Source organism: Labrus mixtus, chromosome 21 (assembly GCF_963584025.1).
Source record: "Labrus mixtus chromosome 21, fLabMix1.1, whole genome shotgun sequence".
Classification (NCBI taxonomy): domain Eukaryota; kingdom Metazoa; phylum Chordata; class Actinopteri; order Labriformes; family Labridae; genus Labrus; species Labrus mixtus.
Genome location: NC_083632.1, coordinates 5320003 through 5346795, shown reverse-complemented (window position 1 = coordinate 5346795; position 26793 = coordinate 5320003). Strand labels below are relative to the sequence as shown.

General features: G+C 43.2%; 1 protein-coding gene across 6 annotated transcripts in view; it reads left to right on the top strand.

Annotated features, from left to right (window-relative positions):
* Window positions 1-26793, top strand: part of sdk2b (sidekick cell adhesion molecule 2b) — a 303380-nt gene that overhangs the window by 237482 nt on the left and 39105 nt on the right. For all 6 annotated transcript variants that reach the window (XM_061027783.1, XM_061027786.1, XM_061027781.1 and 3 more), the window contains exons 8-21: window positions 521-604; window positions 1284-1478; window positions 4529-4645; window positions 5019-5186; window positions 6463-6565; window positions 11309-11485; window positions 12512-12648; window positions 14081-14228; window positions 16155-16295; window positions 18033-18214; window positions 19962-20077; window positions 22005-22200; window positions 22602-22700; window positions 24973-25164. In XM_061027783.1, the coding sequence (XP_060883766.1) occupies window positions 521-604; window positions 1284-1478; window positions 4529-4645; window positions 5019-5186; window positions 6463-6565; window positions 11309-11485; window positions 12512-12648; window positions 14081-14228; window positions 16155-16295; window positions 18033-18214; window positions 19962-20077; window positions 22005-22200; window positions 22602-22700; window positions 24973-25164 (2055 nt within the window). The remainder of the gene's footprint in view (window positions 1-520; window positions 605-1283; window positions 1479-4528; window positions 4646-5018; window positions 5187-6462; window positions 6566-11308; window positions 11486-12511; window positions 12649-14080; window positions 14229-16154; window positions 16296-18032; window positions 18215-19961; window positions 20078-22004; window positions 22201-22601; window positions 22701-24972; window positions 25165-26793) is intronic.

Below are 26793 nucleotides of genomic sequence, written 5' to 3'. Positions count from 1 at the left end.
TGATTTAGAAAGGGGGAAAGGGAAAGGTTGGCCTTAAGAAACTGTTTAATATAACATGGCATGACTCACTTTTCATCCAGCTTAGTGGGAAAAAAAACAACACTTTGATGTCTTCAAGGTTGTGATGTGTGACTCAAAGGACGAGGTGTGGGGAACCTTTCCCTTGATACAGCTAACCGAGCTTCCCCCCCCCCCCCCCTCCCCTCCATCGAATTTTGAAGAGACATTTAAAACCATTACAGAAAACCATTACCTGATATCAAATTACTGTATAATTACATTCTCTTCAGTGAAGCCATGTGTGGTTCACTCACATAAGCAATACAGTATAAAGCAAGAATAACATTTTCTGTGCATGTCAGCCTCCAGCGTCATCACTTAGAGGCAGTGTGAGTTGATTTAAAGAAAAAAAACCCTAATGTATTTTAAGCTGTGGTGAATAATAATCCTTCAGGTTTGCAATCTTGCTTTTTATTTTTTACATTTTTAACATGTTTTTTAATTTAATTCTCACCCACAGAACCCCCACAGTTCATTAAAGAGCCAGACAAACACATCACAGCCGAGATGGAGAAGGTGGTGGACATTCCCTGTCAGGCACGAGGTGAGCTGTGTGTGTGTGTGTGTGTGTGTGTGTGGGGGTGTGTGGGTGGGTGTGGATGTGTATTTATTTATTCTTTTATGTACTTTTTTTTCGTCAAAGAAACAGAAAATCCATTCATACAACAAACAAATCAAATACTGTAAATCACCCACAAGCATAATTCCAATAACATAAGGAAGCAATACTCACGAGGTGAGATCAAGCGGCAACCTCCGGTCTTGAAACTTGAAGCCAATGCGGAAGTGCAAACTCCTGCAGAGTGGGAAAAAAGCAGTTTTTACAGCAGAAATAAACATGTTTACAGCCTGATACAAAAAAAAGGGGGTTATTAGTTATTGTAACCATGGACACACACTGTATGGGGTGATTTTTTTTTTTTTTAAGGTTTCGGGAACTCAAAAAATGTTTAGATTTTTTTGTCTTGTGTAGAGTGTCATAGTGAACGACAATCAAGGCCACATTTGGGACGCCTCATGACCTCCTGACAGAAATGGATGGAATCAGTAAAAGATTGGATAAAGTTAGAAACAAACATATTCACAGTAATTTAATAAAAGAAGAAAGATAGTAATAACGTGATACTAGAAATATACACCATGTGCTCGTTCACTTGTGTGTAAGAAAAAGAATGATAACTTGCTGTCTTTAAACTTACCATGATTCTCTTTTTTGTCTGCAGGAGTGCCCCAGCCTGACATCGTGTGGTACAAGGACGCACTGCCCGTCGACCCCGTGAAGACGCCCAGGTACAGGGTGCTGGTGGGGGGTAGCCTGCAGGTCAATGGCCTCCTGCCCGACGACACAGGGATGTTCCAGTGCTTCGCCAGAAATTCAGCGGGAGAAGTTCAGACCAACACGTACCTGGCTGTAACCAGTGAGTGCTCCGGCATCATGTCCAATAATTTACTGCAACAAAAGCTTAACATGGTGGGTTAAATCTCAGAATTCAATTTTGATTTCAAAGAATTTTCTTAAATCCTCTGGCAAAAACCCCTCTTCACACTCAGAAAAGACCAGGTGTAATTATTTTTCACAGAAAATGGAAAGTTATTCCAACCTCAGTGTAGGAAGAAGAGACGGAACAATTTAGAGCTTTTAATGGGATTCTGGGGACTGGGGCAACTTCTTCCTGAAAAAAATAACTGCAACAAAATTGTAAGAATAATAATAATACATAGTTTAAAATCAAGATTGATGTAGGAAAAAAAAATCATAGCAAAAAAAAAAAACAAGAGGTCAACTAAATCATTCTCTTTAAACGCGCAGTATGTAAATTCTGCCACCAGGAGGCTCTCAGTCAGAACAATAACAAAAGACAACGTCCAGGTTGACGGGGAATCATGGGGGTGATTCGTTCTGCTTTACCCCCACCCAACCCCACCCCCCCCCCCCCCCCGTGGATGAAAACAAACTCTGATTTGACCGTAATCAAGACGAATGAGCGAAACAAACCTGAGGATGAAAATATGTTTACGGACAAGCTAATATGTCCAAGTTTCCGCTTCCTTATGCAGCGGTCTTCGACGTAACATCTGATGTTTCCATAGCAACGATAAACATGCTGTGTCTGGTATTGCCAGCTCAAAAGACATGGGGCATACAACTATAAGATTGAGGGTTTCTCTGGCTTTATTCAAATACATTTTTGATTTGATTTAGTGTAAAGATTCTACATATTCTACCTTTAACCTTACATGGCCCTGACGAGACAATCATTACACCATGGTCGTGATTCATCTGTTCCAGAAAACTTTATATAACAACTAATATAGTCAAGGGAATTGAAATAAAACAGAGCTGATGGACAAAAAAAATATTCAAATGTGACTGAAAAGAACACGATGAGCCTCGTTAAAAACACATGAAGATGGACAAAACAATATGCGTCAGACAACTGTTAGTCTGAACTGTCTTCTTTTCTTGTTTGTAATATCATTACTTGCCTTGGGAATATGTGAAAGAAATGAAAACTTTAGATTATTTGATTGGAATTTAATTTCACTGTGACAGTTAGTGTTATGACGATGTTGGTGTTTTGTAAGCTGCAGGAATCAGAGCTCGTCAGTAAATGTATCAAACAGCACATCCTGTCTGACAATCAGGAGCGTGTCCAGTATTTTTGGACTGGGGTGGCCCAACTGGGGCACTCAGTTGTGCAGGGGTGGGCTGAAGTGTTTGTGCACACACATGAATGAAGAGCATTCTGTCTGCACTAACGCATCAACTTTAAAGTAACACAAGATAATGGCAACATATACGTCTTCTAAGCTTGATTCTTCAAGGACTCAAAACAATATGTACGTCCAAAGTCACAAAACAAACATCTGCACAATGAAAACTATGAGCTGCCTGATGTATCACAGCCTGAACAGTTGATTTCAACCTCTTAAAGCCTTAAAGAGGACATATTATCCCCCTTTTCCACCTTTTCAAACTGTCCCCCTGTGGTCTAAATCAAACATCTGTGCTGTGCTTTGGTCAAAACTATAACATGAATCAAGCACCAGAGGAGGTTTGTGACCCTGTATAAACCAGCTCTCTCAGAACGCTCCGTTTTGGTGTGTGTGTCTCTTTAAATGCAATGAGCCCCGCCTCGTTTGCTAGCAAAAATAAAAAATGGCAGACCTGCGCAAAGGTTTTTTCTCCAGGCTGGGGGTGGAGTCCATGGGTGGAGATACCAGCGGAGGCAAGTTTTTTTTTTTTTTTTTTACCAGAATCCCACTGTGATGTCACAAGGAGAGCAAAGGACTGGATGGGTTTATTTCACATTTTGTGGGTCAGTAGACACTCAGGTTACGCAAATATATGTTCAAATACACTGTCAAAGTTGATTTCTCATAATATGTCCCCTTTATAGTCAAGGATTTTGGGGAAAAACCTGAGGTGGCCAATTAGATTTCAAGGGGGCCCATGCATGCCACCCCTCTGGACACGCCCCTGCTGACAATAGGCTCTCTTTGACGTTACAAGCATCACTTAGAGTCTGATAAATGTAGAACATAGGTTAACATTATCGCAGCTTTTCAAATTGTTTTTAATATCTTGTCTGCCGATATGACCCGTACAGATTAAGTGAACATTACTTCACGTCTGCTGCTTTAAATCGTATCACCTGAATCACTCTAACTCTGTAGACGTGTGTGTGTTTTATCTCTCTCTCTCTAAAGAACCGCCACTGCTGGGATTTGAAAATCACTCGTAATTTCATTCTCGCTGTGCCGTCTGTTTGGCAACTTTCTGACATCTCATTTTCTTCACTTTGTCTCAACTGCTGCCGCCTTCACTCCGTGCCACATCGCATTATCAACATTCATGATTTTCTCCCTCTCCTTCTAACTCACCCCCCCCCCCCCCCTTCTATCTCCCTATCTCCTTTCCTGACACTTTCTCCTTTACTCTCTCTCTCTCTTCCTTCCTTATCGTATCATCTTATCATCCTCCCTGTTTCCTCAACACATTCATGTCCTCACTTCTCTCCTTCTCCCCTACGTCCTCCCATTTTTCCCCCTCTGGGGAGTGATACAGCGTCTGTCATTCTAGAAACAGCTTTGATTTATTGCATATCACCAATAGGGATTTTAGTTTATCTACACATTGCCGCTTTTTCTGTCTGTGCCTTTTTCCCCTCAGCTTTCTCCAGCCCTCATCCCATTAAATATACGCTATATGAGGCGCAAAAAAAAACTGAGCGGCGGCAGGCAGAGGTGGTGCCGAGGTGAAGGCTGTGTCAATCCGTTAAGAATTAGAGAGACAAAGCAGCGTCTAAACACTGAGATCCAGCCACCTGGCGCTTACATAAAACACATTTGAAGAGGGTTTCTTTCCACAGATGGTTATTCTCTCACCTCTATAACCCTCTTAGCATCACTCTTGAGCGTACCCTCGTTCTTTATATTTTGTGTGTGTTTGTGTGTCTCCTTTTAGGCATCGCCCCGAACATCACAGCCGGACCCTCGGACAGCACGGTGATCGACGGCATGTCCGTCATCCTGCACTGCGAGACCTCTGGAGCTCCGAGACCGGCTATCACCTGGCAGAAAGGTCTCGGATACACAAATGCAAACACACACACACACACACACACACACACACACACACAGCTGGGGATTATGTTGCCTGTTATCTATTACACACGGGACCTGAGTTTGCCATGGCTTAACAAATAAAGCCTGATTGGATTCCTTTACCAGGATTTAGTCCGTGCCAGGCTTTTCATGTTTGGATCCCAATGGCAGATCCGGAAACAATGTCCTTGTTTTTCCTTTGCATCCTCTCCCTCTCCTATTCTTTCCCTTAATACCTTGTTGTTTTTTTTTGTCCTTCCCTGCATTCTCGTTCCCCCCCTTTTTTTTTTTTTTAATGTCTATTTATGTTCCTGCTTTCTTATCTATTTCTGCCTCTTTATCCACGTAAGGTGAGAGAGTGTTGGCCAGCGGTTCAGTCCAGCTGCCTCGCTTCACCCTGCTCGAGTCCGGCAGCCTGCTCATCTCGCCCTCGCACATTTCTGACGCCGGCACCTACACTTGCATGGCGAGCAACTCCAGGGGCATCGACGAGGCGTCCGCTGACCTCGTGGTGTGGGGTGAGTGTGCAGGGTTAGATGATAGCCATTCTCTGGTTATGTGTGTGTGTGTGTGTGTGTGTGTGTGTGTGTGTGTGTGTATGTGTGTTTTGAATTCAAACAGAATAGTTTCAAACAGAATACCTAAACACTTTTTCCACGCATGCACTCCTTGAAATTTCTAGAGTTTCAGGACAGCCTGACCCTGACATCTTCTTGAGTTGCCTGTCTGTACACCTTGCAGCGTGACACTATCCCTGTCAGATGGGGGATGGAAAGAAAATGATGTTCAAAGCAAAAAAAAAAGTCTGATGCTATGATGACAGTTTTAGCCTACAAAGCAATGCTACATGTTACTGAAAATATACACCAATTCACATATGAAGCAGCTTCACTATGTGCACACAATCAAACGACTCACCCCTCCCCTGCTACTACTAGGGTTATGGTCACTAGGGGGCTTGCAGGGAGAAGCCCGGCAAGGTTGCCAGGTACGCCTTTTGTCCACGGAATTGGGCTAATTTTAAGGTGCTGCCGCGGGTAGTTTTTTTTTGTCTTTGGGTTGAGTGGACCTTTTTTTATTTTCATTTTTGACGTAAATTAATAAGAAAAATCAATATAATAAATAAATGACTTTGTTAACGCAAAAATCCAACCAAAATCGACAAACAGGTAGACATGGAATATGCCCAACTCATGCACTCGCAGACACACAGTCCTGCTGTGCCCGCACACACAAACACAACCCTCACGCACGCTGCCTTGACATAGGTTTTATGGGCTCATTTGGTTTTTGGGCTGGTTTTATCAGCTGTTCGGCTTGTTTGGGGCTTGTTTTTGAATGGCCATTGGGCTTGTTTTGTCACACAGACCTGGCAACCCTGAAGCCCCCGGTTAAGTCGAGGCGACAAAATGAGTGGATTACATTCACACATGCGGCTCGCCTGAGAAATTCTAGATATTATTTAAGGACTTTTGTGCATACATCAAACAGGAACGTGCACTTTCTGTAAAACAAAGGCTGAGAAACAGGGTTGTGCAATATAGTAATAACTGAGCCGCACTCAATTCCTTCAGGTACAAAATGACTCTTCTGTGCAGGTTTAGATTCTTCATTAAGCCTTTTCTCTGCGTGAAACTATCAAGAGACTAAACTGCACCAATCATTTTCCCAGAAATGAGTTTTTCATGTGTGTTTATTTCCAATTGTGTTTTTTTCCAAGGAAGGTTATTGTGTGAAAGCTGATTTTCTTTCCTTCTCTCTTTGTGCCTCTCTCCTTTTTTCCTCCCTCCACAGCTCGCACCCGGATTACCACCCCCCCACAGGACCAGAGTGTCATCAAAGGAACTAAAGCCATCATGACCTGTGGAGTCACACATGACCCCAGTGTCACTGTCAGGTAAATGGTCCATTCCATATACTGTATAAAACATGGACATCGCCTCAGTGGCGTCACCCAAGAATCTTAATTATTTACCCTTTCTAAAGACTAATCTAATCTACTTTTATGTAACCTAAGAGTGGCAACATATATCTTCTTTAAGGACACTAAAACAAAAAAACATAGTTTAGGATTTTTGGGGTGGCAGATCAGATTTTAAGGGCCATGTTGGAAACATTATCTCAACCTATTTGACACCCGCTGTTCAGTCAACTCAGCCCTATGCCCCTGATTATGCATGACTCTAAACTTATATGTCATCAAAACTGAAATGATATTTAAAAAATTCACCCGTGTGAAGTTTTTACTTGTAAATGTTTTTAGCAGTGCCGCGTTAGCTTCATCTTTCAAGATCGGAGGTTTTCCCCCTTCGTCAATTCACAAACGTGGCATAATTTTAATTAGCATAATCAGATAATACTTTAATGCATTAAAGTGACGCAAATGGATATAGACAGAACAAAAAAAAACTAATTTGAAGGAAAAGAATAATAATCTTAATGAAACACGTTGTTTTTTATACAGTATCTGGCACGTTAAGTCTATTTTTAAAGCATTAATTATTCAGCACTTTTTTAAAGACAACATCTTCACATTAATGATTAAAGCTGCTTTCTTGTATTTTACTTATTGTCAAAGAACAAAAGGAAAAAAACAATGATGTGTTCCTCCGTTTCTTAATAATTTATACTTTCATTTTGATATGGGTTCAGTCATTTCCTAAAACAGCAGGGCACTGTAGTTCTTGGCAAATGGAAGTCAAGCATTTGTAAACGGTGCATCTGTTGGGGACTATTCTCTGTCTTTTTTTAATAAACACTCCGGTTCACTGGTGAGTATTTAGGGCAGCGGGACAGTGGATGTGGGATCAGCAACCATTGTGTAGTATTGATGTGTATTTAATGCCTAACAATGGAGCTCTTTCGCTCAGACGAATGAGCTATCTCAGGCTTTGGCCACACAGCCAATACTTGTTAGCAGGAGGCAGTGAATAGCAAACAAAGCCCAATTGTTGAGCCTTTTCAGCCCATATATCTGTGAATGAAGACGTTCCATCTTTAATAATCACTTGCTGCATTGTTCCTAACACGTTTGGTTTTTAATTAGTCATTTACAACCCTTTACAAAAGTATTTATCATGTACCTCTCTGCGTTGTAGGGTTCACTGCTGCTATTCTGCAGTTGCCCCACAGGGTTGTTGAGGGTTGCGGTGAATGCAATTCAAGCACATGAATAGATACATGCTCTGGAATAGAAAAGGAATATGCAACCCAGAGTAATGTTTGTTTGATACATGGATGTAGCCACCATGACATCACTCATCGGTTTGCAGTCTGCCTTTTTGAGAGCAATATGTTTGGCATCTTGGCCATCGCCATGTTGGTTTTTTGGCATGAATTTAATTGGATGAGATTGGCGGTTGAAAGAGGGATCACTCTAAACTATCAAAAGCTAAGCGGTAACTGCTGGTGGCTAATTCATTAGCTGGCTAATTAGTTTGTTAATCATTGTATTTACCACACAAAGAGATTATATTTATGGGGCTAACTTACTGCAGTTATTTAGTCATTCAGCTGAAAAAGCAAAGAGAGCTTATTTAAAGTAGCAGATCCCCCGCTTGCCAGCATACATCTCCCATGGAAGTGAAAGCAGCAGATGAGAGACAGAACTGGTCTTCTCTCCATTAAAGCTTGCCGCCTTCTCAGCAGGAAAGCGCCAAGAACAATGCCGTCTCTTATGCACGGAGCGCTCCACAGAAATCGGTGTATGTAATGCTGCACAAGTTAACTTAAGTTGAATACGATTAGCTTAGATACAGATACATGCTAATAATTTACGTAATTTTACTCACCCAAAAAAAGTTTAGCACAATGAAATGTACAGTAGGCCATATCTTTATACAGTAATTGTGAGAAAATATTCCAGAAGGCACCAACTGAATTAGCTCAGGTGACACCTAGCAAGCAGCTAGCTGCACCCACCTGTCCCTAAAGCAGCGTCACCTCTAAGAAGTTGTCATTGATACGGAATTCAACGTAAGAGACCAACATTGTTTTTGAACCAGGGCGTTTATGTTTAATTCTGCTTTAAAGTTTAATATGGGGCTTAATTGGGATTGACTGAGTTTAGGAGCCAGTCCCGTGTGGCCACTTGTGGAACTGCAGTTTTTGAAAGTTCAGCTTTAGCTTGTTCCAGGCTGCAGACATGACTAAAAAAACGTAAATGTAAAGTTGGGTATTTTAATATGGGGCCCAATGGCGATTTGCTTGCTTTAGGAGCTATCCCCCATGTGGTCAATAGAGGAACTGCAGTGCCTGGCACTTAAAAGTTGACTTCTTTTTTTATTTTTTAACCACAAACAATGCTACTTGGTTTAATGTGACTCACCCACCGCGTGCGACCTATCAGTCTTTTCTTAGCAGTCTATTAAAGGTTGAAAAGGCCTAAAAATAGTCTTACAACAAAAGACAGAAATGTCCCCAACTCGTCATCTAGATGTGTAGTTTGTATAAAAGCAAGCACTTGCCAGTCGTGTTGTGCCTGTGTTTCATAACAAAAAGTCATCCCTGTACACACAGCTTACAACTCCAGTCCAAACCAGCTCAGCACAAACCCCTCACAGCAGACGCTTTACTGAACTCCAAGCTCGGAGCCGACATCAGTGGCGATCAATAGACCATTCTGTCTCTTTCTACTCAGGAGAGAAGGCTACATCTGACGCCACGGTGGCGCCGAGCCGTTTTGATGAGTGTTTGATATGCAGCCGTCAGCAGCTATGATGTGCATGCAGGGCAGCTCTGATGGCGAGTTTTGAAGAGACAGAGGAGAGAGATAAAATGCAGCACTAATAACAGGTTCTCCTCAGATTGTGATGGAACAAAAGACGGAACAAAATGACTCAACACTTTGACATCAAGAAGAGTTAACCTTCTATCTTAAACGGACGTGCGTGTGTGCAGCATAGCTCACATCCCAGTGGGCGGTAACTGAATGAGGAAAGTTAGAATCTAAAAGTCTGGTTGTAATTATTTATGATGTACATTTTCATGCATCACATTAAGGATTGCAGAATGTGCGTAAACAGTGCAAATGCTTGCCTCCGACACCTTCGAGACTGAATCAACATCAGCAAACGGAATTTAAAAAATTTAGAAGCTGTGAGTCATTCTCAACTTAAAAAAGTATTTATGAGAAGAATTTTTCGTTCTCTTTGAACATCCGTGAATTGGTTTTGCCAAAAAATGTTAAATTGTGCACAGTTTGAAGTTCAAGTGGAAGCAAAATGTGAGCAGAATATAATTTCCTGGCCCGTCAAATTTGAACATTTTAAAGATCTTGACTGGAATGAAAAGGTTACCTTCAAAGAGAGCAAAAGGTTAATTCTGCCTTTGATTATTCATGCAGTTCTAACTCATTTTGGTCTACCTACAAAGAAAACATGTTTGTTCAGGTCCATTCACAGCTCAACTTGGTTACTATTCACACTTGAACCAAAATCAGCACTGAAATCTTTGAACTGGTAGCCAATGGTGCTTTTTCTGGCCCTTCACTCTCTTTGTAATTACAACAATTTTCAATGTGTAAAATAAGTCAAGTCACCTCTATTTCTAATTATATCTTTTGATAACACATTAAACACACCTCCCTACCTTCCTCTTACCTCAGACACCAATCCAGACAACCTGCAGCCTGTCAAAATCTGTCACTGGGAGGATGTGTGATAACACTGTTGTGTGTGTCTCAGACAAGTTGCTCTGTGGCAAAAAAAAAAGAAAGAAAAAAAAAGGTGATTGGAAGATGTTTGTGAGGCTTCTCAGTCATCCAGTTCATGGAAAATCCAAGTGTAATCACAAAGGCAACTGGATTTGGGTGAAGCTCTTGGGGACAATTTGCCTCCTGTGAGTGCCTCCTTCTCTTTTGAACCGGTCCTCCAGTGTCAGGTCTTTCCAAACATCGTGACGCAAAATTTTTAGCAAGCGTTGGATTGTACACGAGCACTGATGTAAATGTGCCAGGCTCCCTTGAAAGTACAGGTTTTTGCTGGGGCACTGGTAGCCTAGTGGTTAGTACACGCGCCCTATTTTGGTGGGCGGCCCCCGGGTTTCGAGTCCGACCTGTGGCTGCTTTCCCACTCTCTCTCTCTTCCTGATTTCTGACTCTATCCACTGTCCTGCTTCAAAATAAAGGCATAAAAAGCTTTAAAAAAAAAAAGTACAGAGTTTGGTAACCAAACCTCTTCACAGCTCTCCATTGAATTTGTAGGCACTGGAAATCTGGAAACTGGAAAACATGACACCATTTAATGTTTGAGAATTGGAGATCCTGACACAAGGACTTGGGAAAATGTTTTCCTTGGGGCTTCGTTTTTATGTATCCCTTTGGTAGGGCTAAACATTAAGTCTTTCAGATAATCCTTTTTTATTTCTAATTGTGTGGAAATTGAGAGTGTTCTTTTTGGCTGAGTAATTTGGAACACTTCCCAAAATATCGAAACCATAAGTGGTGAGAAATACTTTTGCTTCCAGCAGCCATAATGGATTTACAAATATTACAGTTTCCCTTTAATATGGACGACTCAGTTGCAGTTAAAAACTGCTCAAGCTGATTGATGTGAATAGAGGAATTGAGATGCAGCCCATGATGGTGATGATGTAAGTGACCAACAGCAGGCCAGTTAAATTCCAAAGTTTTGTGTGGCAGGCATATCTGGGAGAAAGACGGCTCAGTGATCCAGGTCCAGTCCTTCCCCCGCATGCGGCTGGACGCTGACGGCACCCTCCACATCTCCCAAACCTGGTCGGGCGACATCGGCACCTACACCTGCAGAGTCACCTCCGTCGGCGGCAACGACTCCCGCAGCGCCCACCTCCGTGTCAGGTAAACCCGCCCTCATCTTCAGCGCTTTTCTTTTTCCCTCTCTTCCCCTCTTTTCTCGCACGCTCTCCTGTCTATTCGCCCGTGCACAGACGCGAGGTGGAACATGTTCTGAGACGCGAGGCAGCCTCACAAGGACACACACACACACACACACACGCACACAGTTACTCACACACCTTTTTCTCCTGCTTTTCCTTCTGCACCTCTGACTCATTTCCACTTAAATGACACCTTCTCTTCGTCACCTCCCCTGTCCTCATTCTCACCTGACACACTTCAATCCCCCGGGGGACTTCATTCACCCTCCCCCCCCCCCCCCCCCACATCTGTGAGACTTACTTTTTCAGACACTTACACAGAAACACACACCAGTACTTCTGCATTGTTTTTCTCAACTCCAATCCTCTTCTTTTTTTTTTCCTCCAAAACTTTTACCTTCTATTTTTGCCGCACGTTGTTTCACTGCGGCAACGGTAAATTTAACAAGAGTGAGATATCGAACGCTGCGTTTGCAAAAGCGATGGGCTGACGTACTGGCTGTTCGTGTCTTTCTTTTTCCGGAGTATCGGCCGATCTCACTTCACCGCCTGTATCTGTCCACTGCAATGAGGTTCTATCTTCCAATCTGTGTGTGCGTGTCTCATTTTCCAGCTGAATGATTGAATGATCCCCACATTTCCCTCTGATTTATTCACGTCTTTGTCCGTGTATTTCTGTCTCCTTATGCCTCTCCATCCATTTCCAACCCCCTCTGCTGATATCCATCTCCTTCTCCTCGCCCCCGCGCGCACGTCCGTCCTGACAAGTAACCGTCTCTGCAGTCTTGTCTCGCCACATTTCATCACCTGTCTGACTGATCTCTCTGTTATAAAAACATCCAGCTTTACTTCAGATCCGCACAAGAGATGGGCAGAGGGAGGGCCCCCGAGACGCTCTGTAACTCCGTGTCCCCGCGGAGGATTTGCTGTGATGGGAGAGATTCTTTTATTTATCGAAAGTTGTGTCGGTGTCCCCCCCCCCCCGCAGGCAGCTGCCCCACGCCCCAGAGAACCCGACGGCCGTGCTGAGCAAATCTGAGAAGAGAGCCATCGACCTGGCCTGGGCCAAGCCGTTTGATGGCAACAGTCCTCTCATACGCTACATCCTGGAGGTCTCGGAGAACAGTAAGTCACTCAAAAACTTTCTTTGTCCAGCAAGTGCATCCATCTGTTGCATCTGTTCTGTGCCTGTCAGTCACACTTTACCATACAGAACAGTGGTTTCCCAACCCCAACCCCCCCCCCCCCCCCCCCCCTACTTGTATTTAAGAAAAGCTGAGCCAACCCTGGACCCACATGAAAAAAGCTTTTCATAGTTTTCTTTGATAAAATCCTACCAGAATATACCTACACACTTGTTCTTACCAAAAGACCTTTGTATAAACTCCCCCAGTAATGTTTGAAATGATTTTATTTAGTGCAAATCTCATTTTGACAACCTCAGCACAGACAGGGCCTCGCCCCACCCCCCCCCCCCCCCCTGAAATAGATCTTAAAAAGATATCAGCTGATGAATCAGTATCAGATTTACATCTCTCCCCGATATCAACATCGGCCCCAAAAACCCCACATTTGTCGGGCCCTAGTTTATAGACTGTACAAAACATGGCTGTAATCTCAGTGACGTCACCCATTGGTTTCCAAAGAAGCCTCGCGATGGTGGTAACCATATTGGAAATGTGGCTGTCTACACCTTTACTTTCACTACATCTAGTAAGACGCAAGGAGATGGTGTCAAGGTGGGCTGTAAGCCTCCCGAGACAAAGCTGTACGTCAAATCTACTCGGCCTCTAATCATGCAAATGTATGACTAACTCTCATCTTAAATATCATTAAAGCAGATTCATTATAATAAATATTAACCCCTGTACAGTGTGAACCGATAAAGAAAAACACAATTCAGACAAAAACCCTTTTTTTTGTACCAGGCTGTAAACATGTTTAATCCTGCTGTAAGATGAGCATTTTAATATGGGACCTACTTGGGATTCATTGACTTTTGCGGCCAGCCTCAAGTGGACACTTAAAGAACTGCAGGTTTTTTTTTTTTTTTTGCAGTTCTGCTGTCGTGAAAAAGACAAAGTGTAGCTCCAGTGGATTCTTTATTTCCATGTAGACAGGCGTCTGTAATGTGTGAGTGTCCCCCCCCCCTCCCCCCTCCCCCAATAGCTTAAGGGGGAAAGCAAACACAGCGAATAACTTGAAAGAGAATCTTTGATGAAGAATCGATCAACGAGGCCAATTAAGAGTGTCCATCACTGTATTTAATCTCTCATTGGATTTGAAAGCGGGGCACTGCAAGACGTGCATGTAACAAGTATGTTCAATTTAAGATGATTCCCTGGAGGTTTAGTTGCTTTTTTTTCTGGATTTCTATGGAATCTCGGAGTTGTTTGATTTCATGATTTTGAATTCTATAACTGTGACCTGCTGTGGCAAAACTGACTGAAGGCATGAAAAGTGAAAATCTCTTTTTGAACAAAAATGTACCTTTTTTTACAGGGTGTCACTGTAAGGGGTGACTGATTGGAATAGTAATTTATCTTTATCTTTCCAGACGCTCCCTGGGCCATCCTGCTGGCCAATATTGAGCCAGAGTCCACAGCAGTGACGGTGAATGGTTTGATCCCTGCGCGCTCCTATCAGTTCCGCCTGTGTGCCGTTAATGACGTGGGGAAAGGGCAGTTCAGCAAGGAGACAGACCGGTAAGCTCAAGACAAATACCCGCGTCTATTTCCTTCTAGGGGACTTTGTCCGCTTTTCTGTCCCTGGAAATCATCAGATCCAGGGGCCAGTTCTTGGGTTGAGGTTTTTGGTCCAAGTTTTATAATTATCAGCATTGCTTTGGTTAAAGTCAGGGTTTTTCTAATAGCATGGATCCCTGGGCTGTTTCCCGTTATGTGTAAAAAAAAAAAAAAGACCCATGAGCACTTTTTAAGACTTTTGGCAAAAAATCTCAGCTCAGCCGACCTCCCGTCTTTCTACATTCATATTGATTCTGCGACGACGTAATATCAAAGTCAAAGTCAAAGTCAACTTTATTGTCAATTTCAAAATATGCCAGACATACAGTGGAACCGAAATTGCGTTTGTCTCCGTCCCGCAGTGCAATACAACCAAAATAAGGTAAAATAAGATAATATTGGAGTCCCAGTCTGTGAATTCATATTGCATTTCGGCGTTGGGCGCAGTGGGAGCTCCACATCGACACACAGTACTGCGCTCCCCCTGCTGGCTCTGCCAAAACCTTAACGACGCCCCATGTATGGAGGCTGTAGTCCCCCAAGCGGGCGGCCTGGGATCGAATCCGACCTGTGGCTCCTTTCCCGCATTTCCCTCCTCTCTCACGCTCCCCGATTTCTGACACTTTATAAAGTCCTGTCGCTTAAAAAAAGGCATAAAAAGCCCCCCCCCAAAAAAAAAAACCTGTGACCTGAGAGCAGCAGTGATTTATAATAGAAGATGGTCGTTTACCAGATTTGTCAGATTTTTTTGGGACAAATCAGATTCTGGTTCGGGGTCTGTTTTTCTTCGACATGCAGCAGGGTCGGCAAAAGCAGTTTTATGTAATTTCCACATGAAGGTCCGATTGAATCCCAGGACATCCCAGGTTTATTTTGGTTTAGGTTTATCATTTTGGACCTGCGATGTCCTTTTAATTCCTACAAAATGACAAACTCTTCTTCAGATTTTTTGTCCCATTTTTTTTTTTGGTTATCAAGAACAAAAAGCCCCGACTCTACCTCTGTGAGGAAGACTAAGGGCTTTTCTTTGTCATGCAGTTTGACAAGGACTTCCATTTTCTTGGTTTAAAGTCGTCCAAAACTTTTCTCTTTGAACGTATGATTAAAAAGTCAGGTATTTATTCAACAAAAGCTTTGAGGAATCTTAAAAATGTCGTGAATGACCTTCACATGTAAACACACATTCACACACACACACACACACACACACACACACACTCAGAGGCCCGCATGTTCACACACTCAGAAAGCCACAGGAGGGATTTGAAGCTCTGAGGCGACATTAGGGTTCAGCTTTTTCGGCGGCCTCGCACAACATCAAGCACTCATTCCTTCCCCCTTATCTCCCCCCCCCCCCCCCCCCCCCCGACTTCCCCTCCCTCCACCAGTCTGTCAGGCCGCCTCTCTCGCTGCCAGCTCCCCAGCCAGAGGAGAACCACTGAGGGGGGGGGGGGGTGCTGGCAGCCGACGCTCTGTGTCACCACATGGTGCAAAGTCACCAACACTGATCTGCCTTCCACTTCTCACACCAGTCCCCTCCTCGGGGTGTTTTGTCAGGGTGAATACACGACGATTAGCCGGCTGAGTAGCCTACGACTTCCTCAGATGTGGCATTAAGAAGAGCGTGTTTTGGGAGCAGAAGTTCTCAGGGAACGATGAAGGTTTTTTTGACAAAAGCAAAGAAGTGGAAGGAAACATTTCAGAGACAGAAGAAGAGTGTTTGTGCTCTGAATCGATATGCTTCATTTGAGCTGTCTGTTATACAATCACACAGCTTTATGTCTTTTGGGGGCTTGAAATAAACCAAAGCGTGTGTTTAGGGGTGATTTTTCAGAACGGTTCCTTTAGTCCCAACTCATTCAGATTTTGTGTGTTTGTGTTTCGCAGCGTCTCTCTCCCAGAGGAGCCCCCCAGCGCTCCCCCTCAGAACGTCATAGCGAGCGGCCGCACCAACCAGTCCATCATGATCCAGTGGCAGCCGCCGCCAGAGAGCCACCAGAACGGCATCCTCAGAGGATACACCGTCCGGTAAGAATCCTGTGTCATCACTTCCCCCTCCACTGAAATCCATGTCATTATTTATTATGTAAATGCATAATGATTCAGTTCAGCGTGGTGTTGTCGGTGAGAAACTTTTACAAAACTGGAAGTTATAAGCACACAATCAGCTCAGCGTTGTGTGTGTTCTTGTCTTGTTAAAACACTCTTATAAACGATGAATGTCAATACCTGCAGTTCAGTCAGACGACTCACGTTTGCATGTTTGAAATATTTATTGCAGCAGAACACAGTTTGAGTGTGGCGTCTGGGCTCCTCGTCACCCTGAGTGATGACGTAATAATTTAAACCCCAGTCGGACCTTGGGGGGGGGGTGTAAGTGCAGAACTGAACAGAGAGGAATCTCGCAGCTTGATTAGAACGCTCAATTGGGAGGAGGTGTGTGATTGGAGAATGACGACTGTCAGTGTAAAATCTGTGCAGCTCGCAGGCGTCGCATCATATTTGGAAGAAAATGTTGTCTGAAGATCAGACAATCAGTGTTGTCCTCAGAAATTTCTTCACCCAAAAACAGCTTTCTTCGGGATTTAAAAACGAAACAAAAAATTCCTCTCTGCACAAAGCATTATAATCGCAAATTTAACCGCCGGCTCCATTGTTTACGTGAGGTCGTCGCGTTCCTCTGCCGGGGGAAAATAATCTTAATAATACCCGGTAGTTTGTGATGTGCCAAGATTTTCATCTGGTAGTGTGAGCATGTTTGAGATTAAGGAGAAGAATGTCTGTTAGGATTCTGCTCATGTGTGTGATGCTCCCCGAATTAAAAAAAAAATGAAGAAGGATTTTAAAGCTCCTGCAGCGTGAGCCGGGCTTTAGTCACCTCGCCAAGATGTCATCAGTGTCATCAGAGAGAAGATGTGCTATACATCTTCTTATGAATACAGTATGTTACCATATAAAACCGTTTTTTATAGACTTTTCACTCCATTAAGTTTTTTTATGATAACCTGCTGGGATGAAGCCACACACAGTATGTTCTACTAAAAACCACCCGCAGCAGGGGTCATCAACTACATCTGTACAAGGGGTGGGCCAGTTTTTTTTATTGACAGACACTGAGGGGGCGGGGCTTATAAATATGCAGCTGTCAAGTCCGATGTGCAGAAGTTGGTGCCAGAGGGGAAATTAACCTAATGCGAGTATTTCAGCCTTGTGGTTTGTCTATTGTTTTATCCTCAAAGATCATTTATATTCTGGGGGCCGGATGGGAAGCTTTGGAAGCCCACGGGCCGCCCATTGATGATCACCTCTACCGTGTCACTTAACACTTTTATTAACTCCTACGTTAACCACTTGGAACTTAGATGTGAATTTAGTCTAATGTAATAACAGGTAAGACTTCAGAAAAAAGTTGAGCAACTCTAATAGGCAGAGTCAGCTTCCTGCCAGCTGACTGTAAATTCTGCAAACATGTAATTAGTTTGCTTTCCTGTCAGGCTTTTTATTCATTACAACCAAATGAAACAGCAGGTGTGTTCCACACTACACAAGGTGCTGTCTGTGCTTTTTTTAATGACCTGTTTGTTGGTGCTTTGTCTCCCCCTAGCAGGGAGTCTGGTGTACTGCATGTGTTTTCTGACCACCCTCCCCCCCCTAAAAAAAAAAAAAGCACTTTAATGTCTTGTCTTTGTCAGTGAACAACCTGAAATGTCAAACTCAGGGTTTACAAAAACACAGAATTAAAAGGTCATCTGTTTGTTTTCTCAGGTACCGTTTGACCGGGCTGCCCGTGGACTACCAGATCAAGAACATCAGCAGTCCAGATGTGACCACCCTGCTGCTGGAGGACCTCATCATCTGGACTAACTACGAGATCGAGGTGGCCGCCTACAACGGAGCCGGTCTGGGCGCTTACAGCCACAAAGTCACCGAGTGGACCCTGCAGGGAGGTGAGCGCTCATATCACCGACGCTATTGATCCGAAAACACGAAGCTGATACGCTGACTGTTTCTCTTTCTTTAATTACTGAATGCTTCCTTTTCATCCGGTCAGCATTTGTATGTGTTAATTTTGAAGAAGGCTTCTCTTTTAAGCATGTTGATTATTCATTATTTATTGAAAAAAAAAGGCGGGAGAGCAACATCCAGCAAGGGCAGAAACAGAAACAGAAACGTTTCCAGTAAGCATGCACTTTGTTTTTATCTGTAACTGAAATCATCCGCTTAACACTTGCACTATCGCCCTAAATTTTGCTGTGAATACATCATCTGTACACAACTTTGATAATCAATATAATACTGAAGAGTCAGTAGAATGTTAGGATAGGTCATGAAATAGCCTCATAAAGGGAAACAATAAACACAATGACGCTACATTAGTGATCTAATAACCTCAGAAGCTTCAGATATGAGATTGAATTAGATCATATCTATCGTTTTCTTTGTCCAAGTCAGTACTAATTCCTACATCTGCTGATCTTAGGTTACAATCATTTTACGTTTTATATTTGAATTGTATATTTGAAAAAAGGTGTCCAGTCATTGTTATCTTTTTTTTTATCTCAAAGCTAGGTGTTAGCTTTGCATTGGCATAAAAAAAATACATTGACAAATTTGTTGCCTGAAAACAGCGACATTCATCTTCAGGTGCAGTTAAAAGGAGCAAACACTACAATAGTACTGTACATCATCTGAAATGAGGTCATTATATTCACACTGCAGGCAAAAGTGACTCAGGTCTGATTTCCTTATGTGAACGTAGACGTCAGTGTTGAGTGACACTCGTCGCAGCTCTGAACTGCTTGCGCAAAAAACGACATTAAAAAACTGAGAATAAAGAAAAGGTTCATGACTGTGTGCCAAATTTCCGCCTGGAGTCAAGGAACTACTTATCCCACAATCCATTGCGAGTGATATCACTTCTTCTTTAATGTAACTTTTGTAGTTGTTATAGTGTTTATACTATGTTGTAGTTTGTGTTGTGTGAATATATAAATTACATTCACTGCTGTTTTAGCATATTTTGAGTTAGCTAAGTAACTAGCTAGCCTGCTAGTGAAAGTATGCGTTCGGATTTAGCGTCGAGGGTAGAGAAACATTGCCATGGTGACAGCGAGCTCCGTTAATCGGAGACGTCGCTGTGACACTGTGTGGTCGTGGGTAGTGTAGTTCTTTTCCCCAATATCGTGAATACACCACGTTTTTCTTTGTAGAAATCACACGACCTTGTGTCTCCTACAGGAGCATATTCCGTCGTTTCACACTCAGGTGGCTCATGGTCCGTCTACCTGGGATAGTTAGGACACCATGGGCGATAATCAAATCGGCTTTTTTTTACTTTCCGGAACCACACTGTCGAGCCTGCTGTCCGGCTGCATTAGCATTAACTCGTCTTTGTATAGACCGCACACAGGTGTGACGCCCCTCTTGAGATCCATACGCAGCAGTCTCAGGCAAAAGCCGCGGCGAGCTCAGTCGGAGGTGTGAGTGTCATCAGACAGAGAGTGATGGCGGTATCTGCCCTGACCTGTGCAGCGGCGATCGATACCGACATCAAAGCAGATGCAGGCAGACTTCCAGCAGTCAAGCGAGAGCTGCTCTCACACCTTTTTTTTTGTTTTTTTTGTCTTCTCTCCCCCCCCTCTCTTCCTCCTCTGTTTTTTTTTCTCTTCTTCTTCTTCTCCTTGTGCATCAAAGTTCCCACCGTCGCCCCCGGGAACGTGCAAGCCGAGCCGGTCAACTCGACAACGATCCGTTTTACGTGGACAGCCCCGAACCCTCAGTTCATCAACGGCATCAACCAGGGGTACAAGGTCAGTAGCAGAGCCGCGGGCCCCCCCCCCCCCCCCCCACCACCACCACCTCCCTTCCAGCCATCACATCCACTGACAGACCTGTCAGAGCTGAACTTGTAGAATCACATTTCCCGTGTAGCGTGTAGAGAGAGAGAGAGAGAGAGAGAGAGAGAGAGAATGAAACGCCAAGGGGCAGAAGGCGTTCCGCGCCACCGTGAACAATGATCTTTGTTCACCCATTTGTCAGTCGGAGGTCATTCTCTTTATCTTTGCCGCCATTTTTCATCTGTTTTATTGTGACGCTGCGTTGCACATAATGATGAATGTCTTCATTATTTTGTCACGCGCCCCTGAGCGTCGTCCATCTCTCTGTCTCTTGCTTATTCCTCACGGAAACAAATGTACCCCACAGGGAATCATAAAGCCACATCCACGGGGTAGTTGTACTTTTCCAGTGACACTTATATATGTCATGTCGGGCAAGTTTTTTTTTTGTTTTTCTGTTCAGTATAGGACTCCACAGGCCTTACGTAAGGGTCGCTGTGCAAACCAGATCTGGGGAAAACAAAGAGCCAGAGAGTGTGAGAGGGGATTAAGAGTAAGGCAAAGGAAGAGGGAGTGCTGAGCATCTATACCTGTAACAACTGAGGCTGTGTAACTCATAAACATTTGTGTGGCACGGCTGCCTGTTAAGCAAATTGTCCTTCAGGGATTATAAAGAAATCCTTGAACATGTTTACAGAAGCCAATCTTTCTCATGTCACACAAAAACATGATTTTTATACATGTTGGAATATTCTATCTCTAAGCTGATGCAAAGGGAACGTGTCATTGGCTCATATGGAGTAATCGATCATTTGTTGCTGACAGTGCAGTTATTAAGATTAACGGTCCAATCTGTAAGATATCAACTGAATTCAATCATAAAATGACCATATTATATCATCATTAAGGGAACATGCTTTGTTGAAGTGCTGGCTTCTCTGACAACAATGCAGCAGTCAGAATGTCCTCCTCCTAAGTGTAGATTCTGCTCCTGAATGGTCTGTATTTGTTTTAGACCAGAGAAGGTAGGCGGTTTAAAGGCGACCCCCCCCCCCCATACGGCCGTTTTGGACGCCCCTCGGTTTGCCAGGCAAACAGCGAACCAACAGGTGTTGTAGCGATATAAGCGGAGAAGAGAATTGGTTCAGACATAACTGAGTCATACGTGTGCATCGGCTTTAGGGACGAGGAGGAGAAGGGGGAGGCCGCTCTCTTAAATGTTTTGAATTTGGACTGCAGTACCCATTTTAAGCGCTAGGTGTCAGAGTTACATACTGCTACTTTAAAGCTATGACTTGCACATAGCAAGATTTCAGCCAAATACTTTATAAAACAACTGGACGCACTATCTTAGTAACAAAAGCAAAGCCAAAGAACCTAAACTTGACATATGTCTACTATCCAGCAGGGGGCGACTTCACTTGTTGAAACAATAAGTCCCATAGAATGAAACCAAATTGGTAATTACCTAATTTCTCACATGATTTATTACTCCATACCAAACATTTACTTTTTAAGTTTGTTTTCACCAATCAATACTTTTGTGTGTCTTGACAAATGTCTTGACATTCATGGCAATAAAGCGTACTGAACTGGAACTCGTTTTGAGGTTTTCCAGCATGATCCCATATTGAGTACGACAGAGTATGCCTAAGGGCGTGGCTAAGTGCCATTGACAATTATAAGCGTCCCCTTTGTCAAAATATGGTCACTGCTGATCCCCAAAAAACAAGATGGTGATGTCTAAAATCTCCATCTTGGAGCCTAAACAGAGAGAGACTCTACTGTTAGTTTGTGTAAGAATGAGAATGTGTTATTGCAAAAAATGGTTAGCTGCTTTATTTTTCAGCTGTCAGGATTATTTCCTTCTCTCTCACTCGTTTCTGTTTTGATGTTTTAGCTGCTGGCCTGGGAGCCCACCAGAGACAAGGACATTTCCATGGTGACACTGGGACCCAACTTCCAGGACAGCGTCCACGTGGGCTACGTGACAGGTCTGAAGAAGTTCACCGAGTACTTCACCTCGGTGCTGTGTTTCACCACGCCAGGAGACGGCCCTCGCAGCCCGCCCAGAATGCTGAGGACACACGAGGACAGTAAGTGACTCTTCTTCTTCTTCTTCTTCTTCTTCTTAACACTTTTCATGCTCATGTGGTGGTGAGGGGACATGAGCGTCTCGCAGAAACACATCCTGCAGGCCAGATCTATTATTCATGCAGAGGCAAGTTGTGAAGAGGTGCTAATGACTGAGTATGCTCTGCATGCAGCCGGGATCATCGTAATTGGCACTCGGTCTCCTCAGAGATTATGTGTTAAAAACTTAATTTTCCTAAACTTATCACCAGACACTTTTGTTAAAAATTATCTTTAATTTGCAGATTTGTTAACTCCAGTTAAATGCAATATTTCAGCACAGCAGCAATTAAATGTCACTACATGTAGAGCTTCTCTTTTGCCCATCAACCTCCCTCATTATAATTTTTTTGTCCCCGTCCAGCTCCCGGTGCTGTGGGTCACCTGAGCTTCACTGAGATCTTGGACACCTCGCTTAAAGTGAGCTGGAGCGAGCCCGGCGAGAAGAATGGAGTTCTCACAGGTACGCTCACTTTAACGCCAAATGTCAAAAGATTTAAAGGAAAAGATACAGGTATAGTATTCATAAACACCTCAACAATATGACCAAAAAACAACATCAGTCTATAATTTATTTATTAGGATAAACCCTTTGAAAGGTACCATCTGGTATTCAACAGGTTCCCAACCATGCGTCAACCTCAAGTGTGAAAAAATGAAGCAAATGTGGAAGTAAAAAGTTCCTGGAGTGTCCACTTGAGGCTGTGCACAAACACATTTTTACAGTACAAATAAACACGTTTACAGCCTGGTTTGAAAATGAATTTGGTATTAACAGCTCATTTCTATATTGGCACACACCCATTTTGATTTCATTACGCCAAAGAGTTGATCATGAATTAGCATTATGAGGGGCGTGGCTGAGTTACTAACATGTGGACATTATTGTAGCTGTTATCCAAGAGGCTTAAAGCCCGCCTCCTCTTCACCTCTTTGCCTGTGTTGAGATTGATCAAAAGTTAGGTTGAGATAGCATTTCCAATATGGCGTCCACCATCGTTGGGCTTATCAAAACGACTCTTCAGAAACCAATGCGTGACATCACTGAGGCGACGTCCGTGTTTTTTATAGTCTATGGCCCAGACAAAAAAACGCATTTACAACAGGACCAAAAGTGACAACAAATCAACACCAAATGAAATACAAAAAAATGACGTTATAAGTTTGGGGGAAAAAAATTCTCAAGGCAAGAAAGCTTGTATTTTGTTTTATTCTACAGTCAGGTTTGTAGTTTTTTGTACAGTTTATAGTTCTTGTGTACTTGATATAATTACGTTTTTAAGTATTCCATATTCTCCCATACCTGTACTGTTCTGTAGCCGTGCAAATGGTAATAAACATCTGATCTAATCTTTAAAGACACACAGACACACACACATATGAAACACACGAGTTGATGCAAAACAGCGCCAAGACGACCAAAGTATTCAGTAATATCAAGCTCAGAAGTGTCAACGGATCACAAAATGCAGTCAGATGTTAATATGAATATAACTGGGGTCAGTTCCTTCATTTTTTAAGTCGTACCTGTAGTGGAGCAGGAGATGCAGGAACAAGCTGTTTGTCCAAGAATGTGTTTGGTCATCCATCCACACGAAGCAGCAAATTTTTGTCATGGCATAGCTTTTAAAAAAGTGCTTGACCATGCCTAATGAGAACAGCCTCTTTTCTCATTATTGTGTGTTTTACATGAACAATGACATCCTAATGCCAAATCTGCATGTGATCATAAGACACTAAATGCAGCGTTGAGACAACTTGCAGGATATTCTTCAAACTTCTTCCATTAAACATTATATCTCCTCTTTCAAGTGATGCAAAATAAATATGACAAAACTCAATATTTCATAGAGAGGTAAGCAGAGATAAAGGATGTTTTACTAAACGGGTAAAGGCATTCAATCATCATACCGTGTAAAAGTCTCTGAACAATAAAAGAAACAGAGCAGCTCCTCCTCAGGGAGAACGTTAAATCTGTTTCTACCTGCATGAAGAGATGTTTGGCTTTTGGTTACATTTTGATCCTCACGAGCGTCTCCACTCGACACAGAAATGAGACTGAAAGTTAACAAAAAGAACAAAATCATCTATAAAAAGGATTCTCCCTCTTATTTGTCCAGGGATTTAAAATTCAAAATGTCTTCATGAAATATCGTATTTCCAAGGGAGCCACTGTTCAAATAAAAGTGCTACTTTCTTCTGCACAAACTTCGGATAAAGGGCAAAGGCTCCCACCAGCTCGCATTGGATTTCAAGTGTTTACAGAGGTTGAGAGTTCCCAGCGTATTGTGAAGTGTTCTACTAAAACATGTTGATGTGCTTCACACTCCCAGGAGACAAACACTGACATGCTTTGTGAAATTATTGATTTGGCAAAAAAAAATGCTGCCTAATGCCTTATATGCAATCACATGAAGAGAGCTGCCGGCCAAGGAGAAAATTGCATTAACTTTGAGAGGGTAAGTGTGTGTGTGTGTGTGTGTGTGGGGGGGTGGATGGGAGTGGGTGGAGGATGTGTGTACGGAGGTATAATCACAGGCTGATTTCATTTGCTATATTAAATTTTTGATGAAGTTAATTCAATATCTCTGTTAGTTCGCCCTGTAGCATGCGAGCTGAGACTTGCAATTGTCGTCAAACTGCTGCTGAATTTTCCCTCAGAGCATTCTCTCTCTCTCTCTCTCTCTCTCTCTCTGTCTGTCTGTCTGTCCATCCCGTGTCTGCCGCTCTCGCAGGTTACCGCATTTCGTGGGAGGAGTACAACCGGACGAACACGCGAGTCACCCACTACCTGCCGAACGTCACCTTAGAGTACCGGGTCACTGGACTCACTGCTCTCACCACCTACACCATCGAGGTGGCGGGAATGACCTCCAAAGGCCAGGGCCTGCTCTCCTCCTCCACCATCTCCTCGGGCGTCCCACCAGGTCAGTGAACACCTCATCGGTACAGAAACTGAAGGTTTAGATCAGCGATTTTAAACTCTTTAATAGCTATTTATTTGTTTTACGCAGAAAGTAAACCAAGTTGTAAAGATGTTAGTTTTATTGTCTCTACCTTGTTCCACTCCTGTCCAGTAGGGGGCAGTAATGTACATCATACTGGTTTTCGCACTCATCAAGTACCCATGAAACTAAACTTAGAGAGTATCACAAGGCCGTGTCGCGACGTATCTCCTACTGAAACTGGATAGAACCAATCACAAGGTAGAAGGCAGGACATAAGGTTGGAATAAAGTTGATTGGACCGTTAGCCGCGACAAAGCTTTGTAATTGGCCGGAAATTAATAAACGAGTGCAGTATGACTCGTCTGCCTTTTTTAAACATTGGAACACATATATAGGCTGAAATCCACACACACATGCACTCACATGATCCTGTGGACATGCACTAATGGAGAGGTGTCAGGGTGATGGGGGGGGGCTGCACATGAAGGAGCGCTCGGTGCCTTGCTCAAGGGCACCTCGGCAGTGTTCAAGAAGTGAACCAGCACCTCTCCAGAAACAAGCCCAATTCAATGACTTGATCCGCACCGAGACTTGAACCGTCGACCCTCCTGTTCCCAAACCAAGTCTCTCTGCAGACTGAGCTACTGTCTGTACGTCAAGGCTGAATGGGGGTGTTATTTGTGACGTTCACAACTTTAATTTGAAAAAATTAAAATAAATAAAAGCATGCAACACACCTAAGACATACAGTCCTGAATGCAGTACATTTTAGTTCCTGCAGCTCCAAAAAAAACACTGGATCCTACGTTTCCCAAAATGCAACTTCTTGTCGTTTTTCAGTAAAGCCTCTTCTACCTCTTTAAAGACTTCTGTAAAATTCCTCTAAACTCCCCAAACTCCACTCTGTGAGGCAAAACCTTTCTGCTAACATTCGCTGCGAACCTTCACTGCACCTCCTTCTCCTCCCTGCATATTGACTGTCTCACATTAAACTCTGTGCACCCGCTGCATGCCGTCTGGCGCCAGGCACAATGAAACAGGATCCTCAGTCACCTCGGCTCGGGATGGAACCAAAAAAAAAAAGAAAGAAAAAAAGAAAAAAACCCAACCAATTCACATCTGCCCCACGTCGGTGAAATAACAGCTCCCGCGGGAGCTTTGAAAATAATTACAGTGTTTAATGATTTCATATTTGCAAAAATTGTGTTATAGAAAATACAATACACCACGTCAATTAGCAGAGTGGCATTCAGAGGCAGTACATCTGTGCAACCCTGTGAAAGGAAAGGGCTGTTACACCGAGAGCAGAGCAGCAGTTACGGTCCCCGGCGTGGTGATTATTCTCATTGTATACGTGTAAAGAAAACACCTATGTGTCTGCAACAATGCAGCTCCAATTACCGCTCATGTAAATGATTTAGAGGTGGTGATTTCACTTGCGCTGTGTGTAATCTGCATTTCATTAAGGGCTTTGAGTACACGGACATTGAGGCAATCTTGGGGTAAAGAATGGCTTAATGCACCCGCAGGAGTGATTTGATGTTTTTTTTAATATCACGGCCACAGTCCAGCTCGCTACAGCTGCACGTTCATATCTCAGATGTAAAT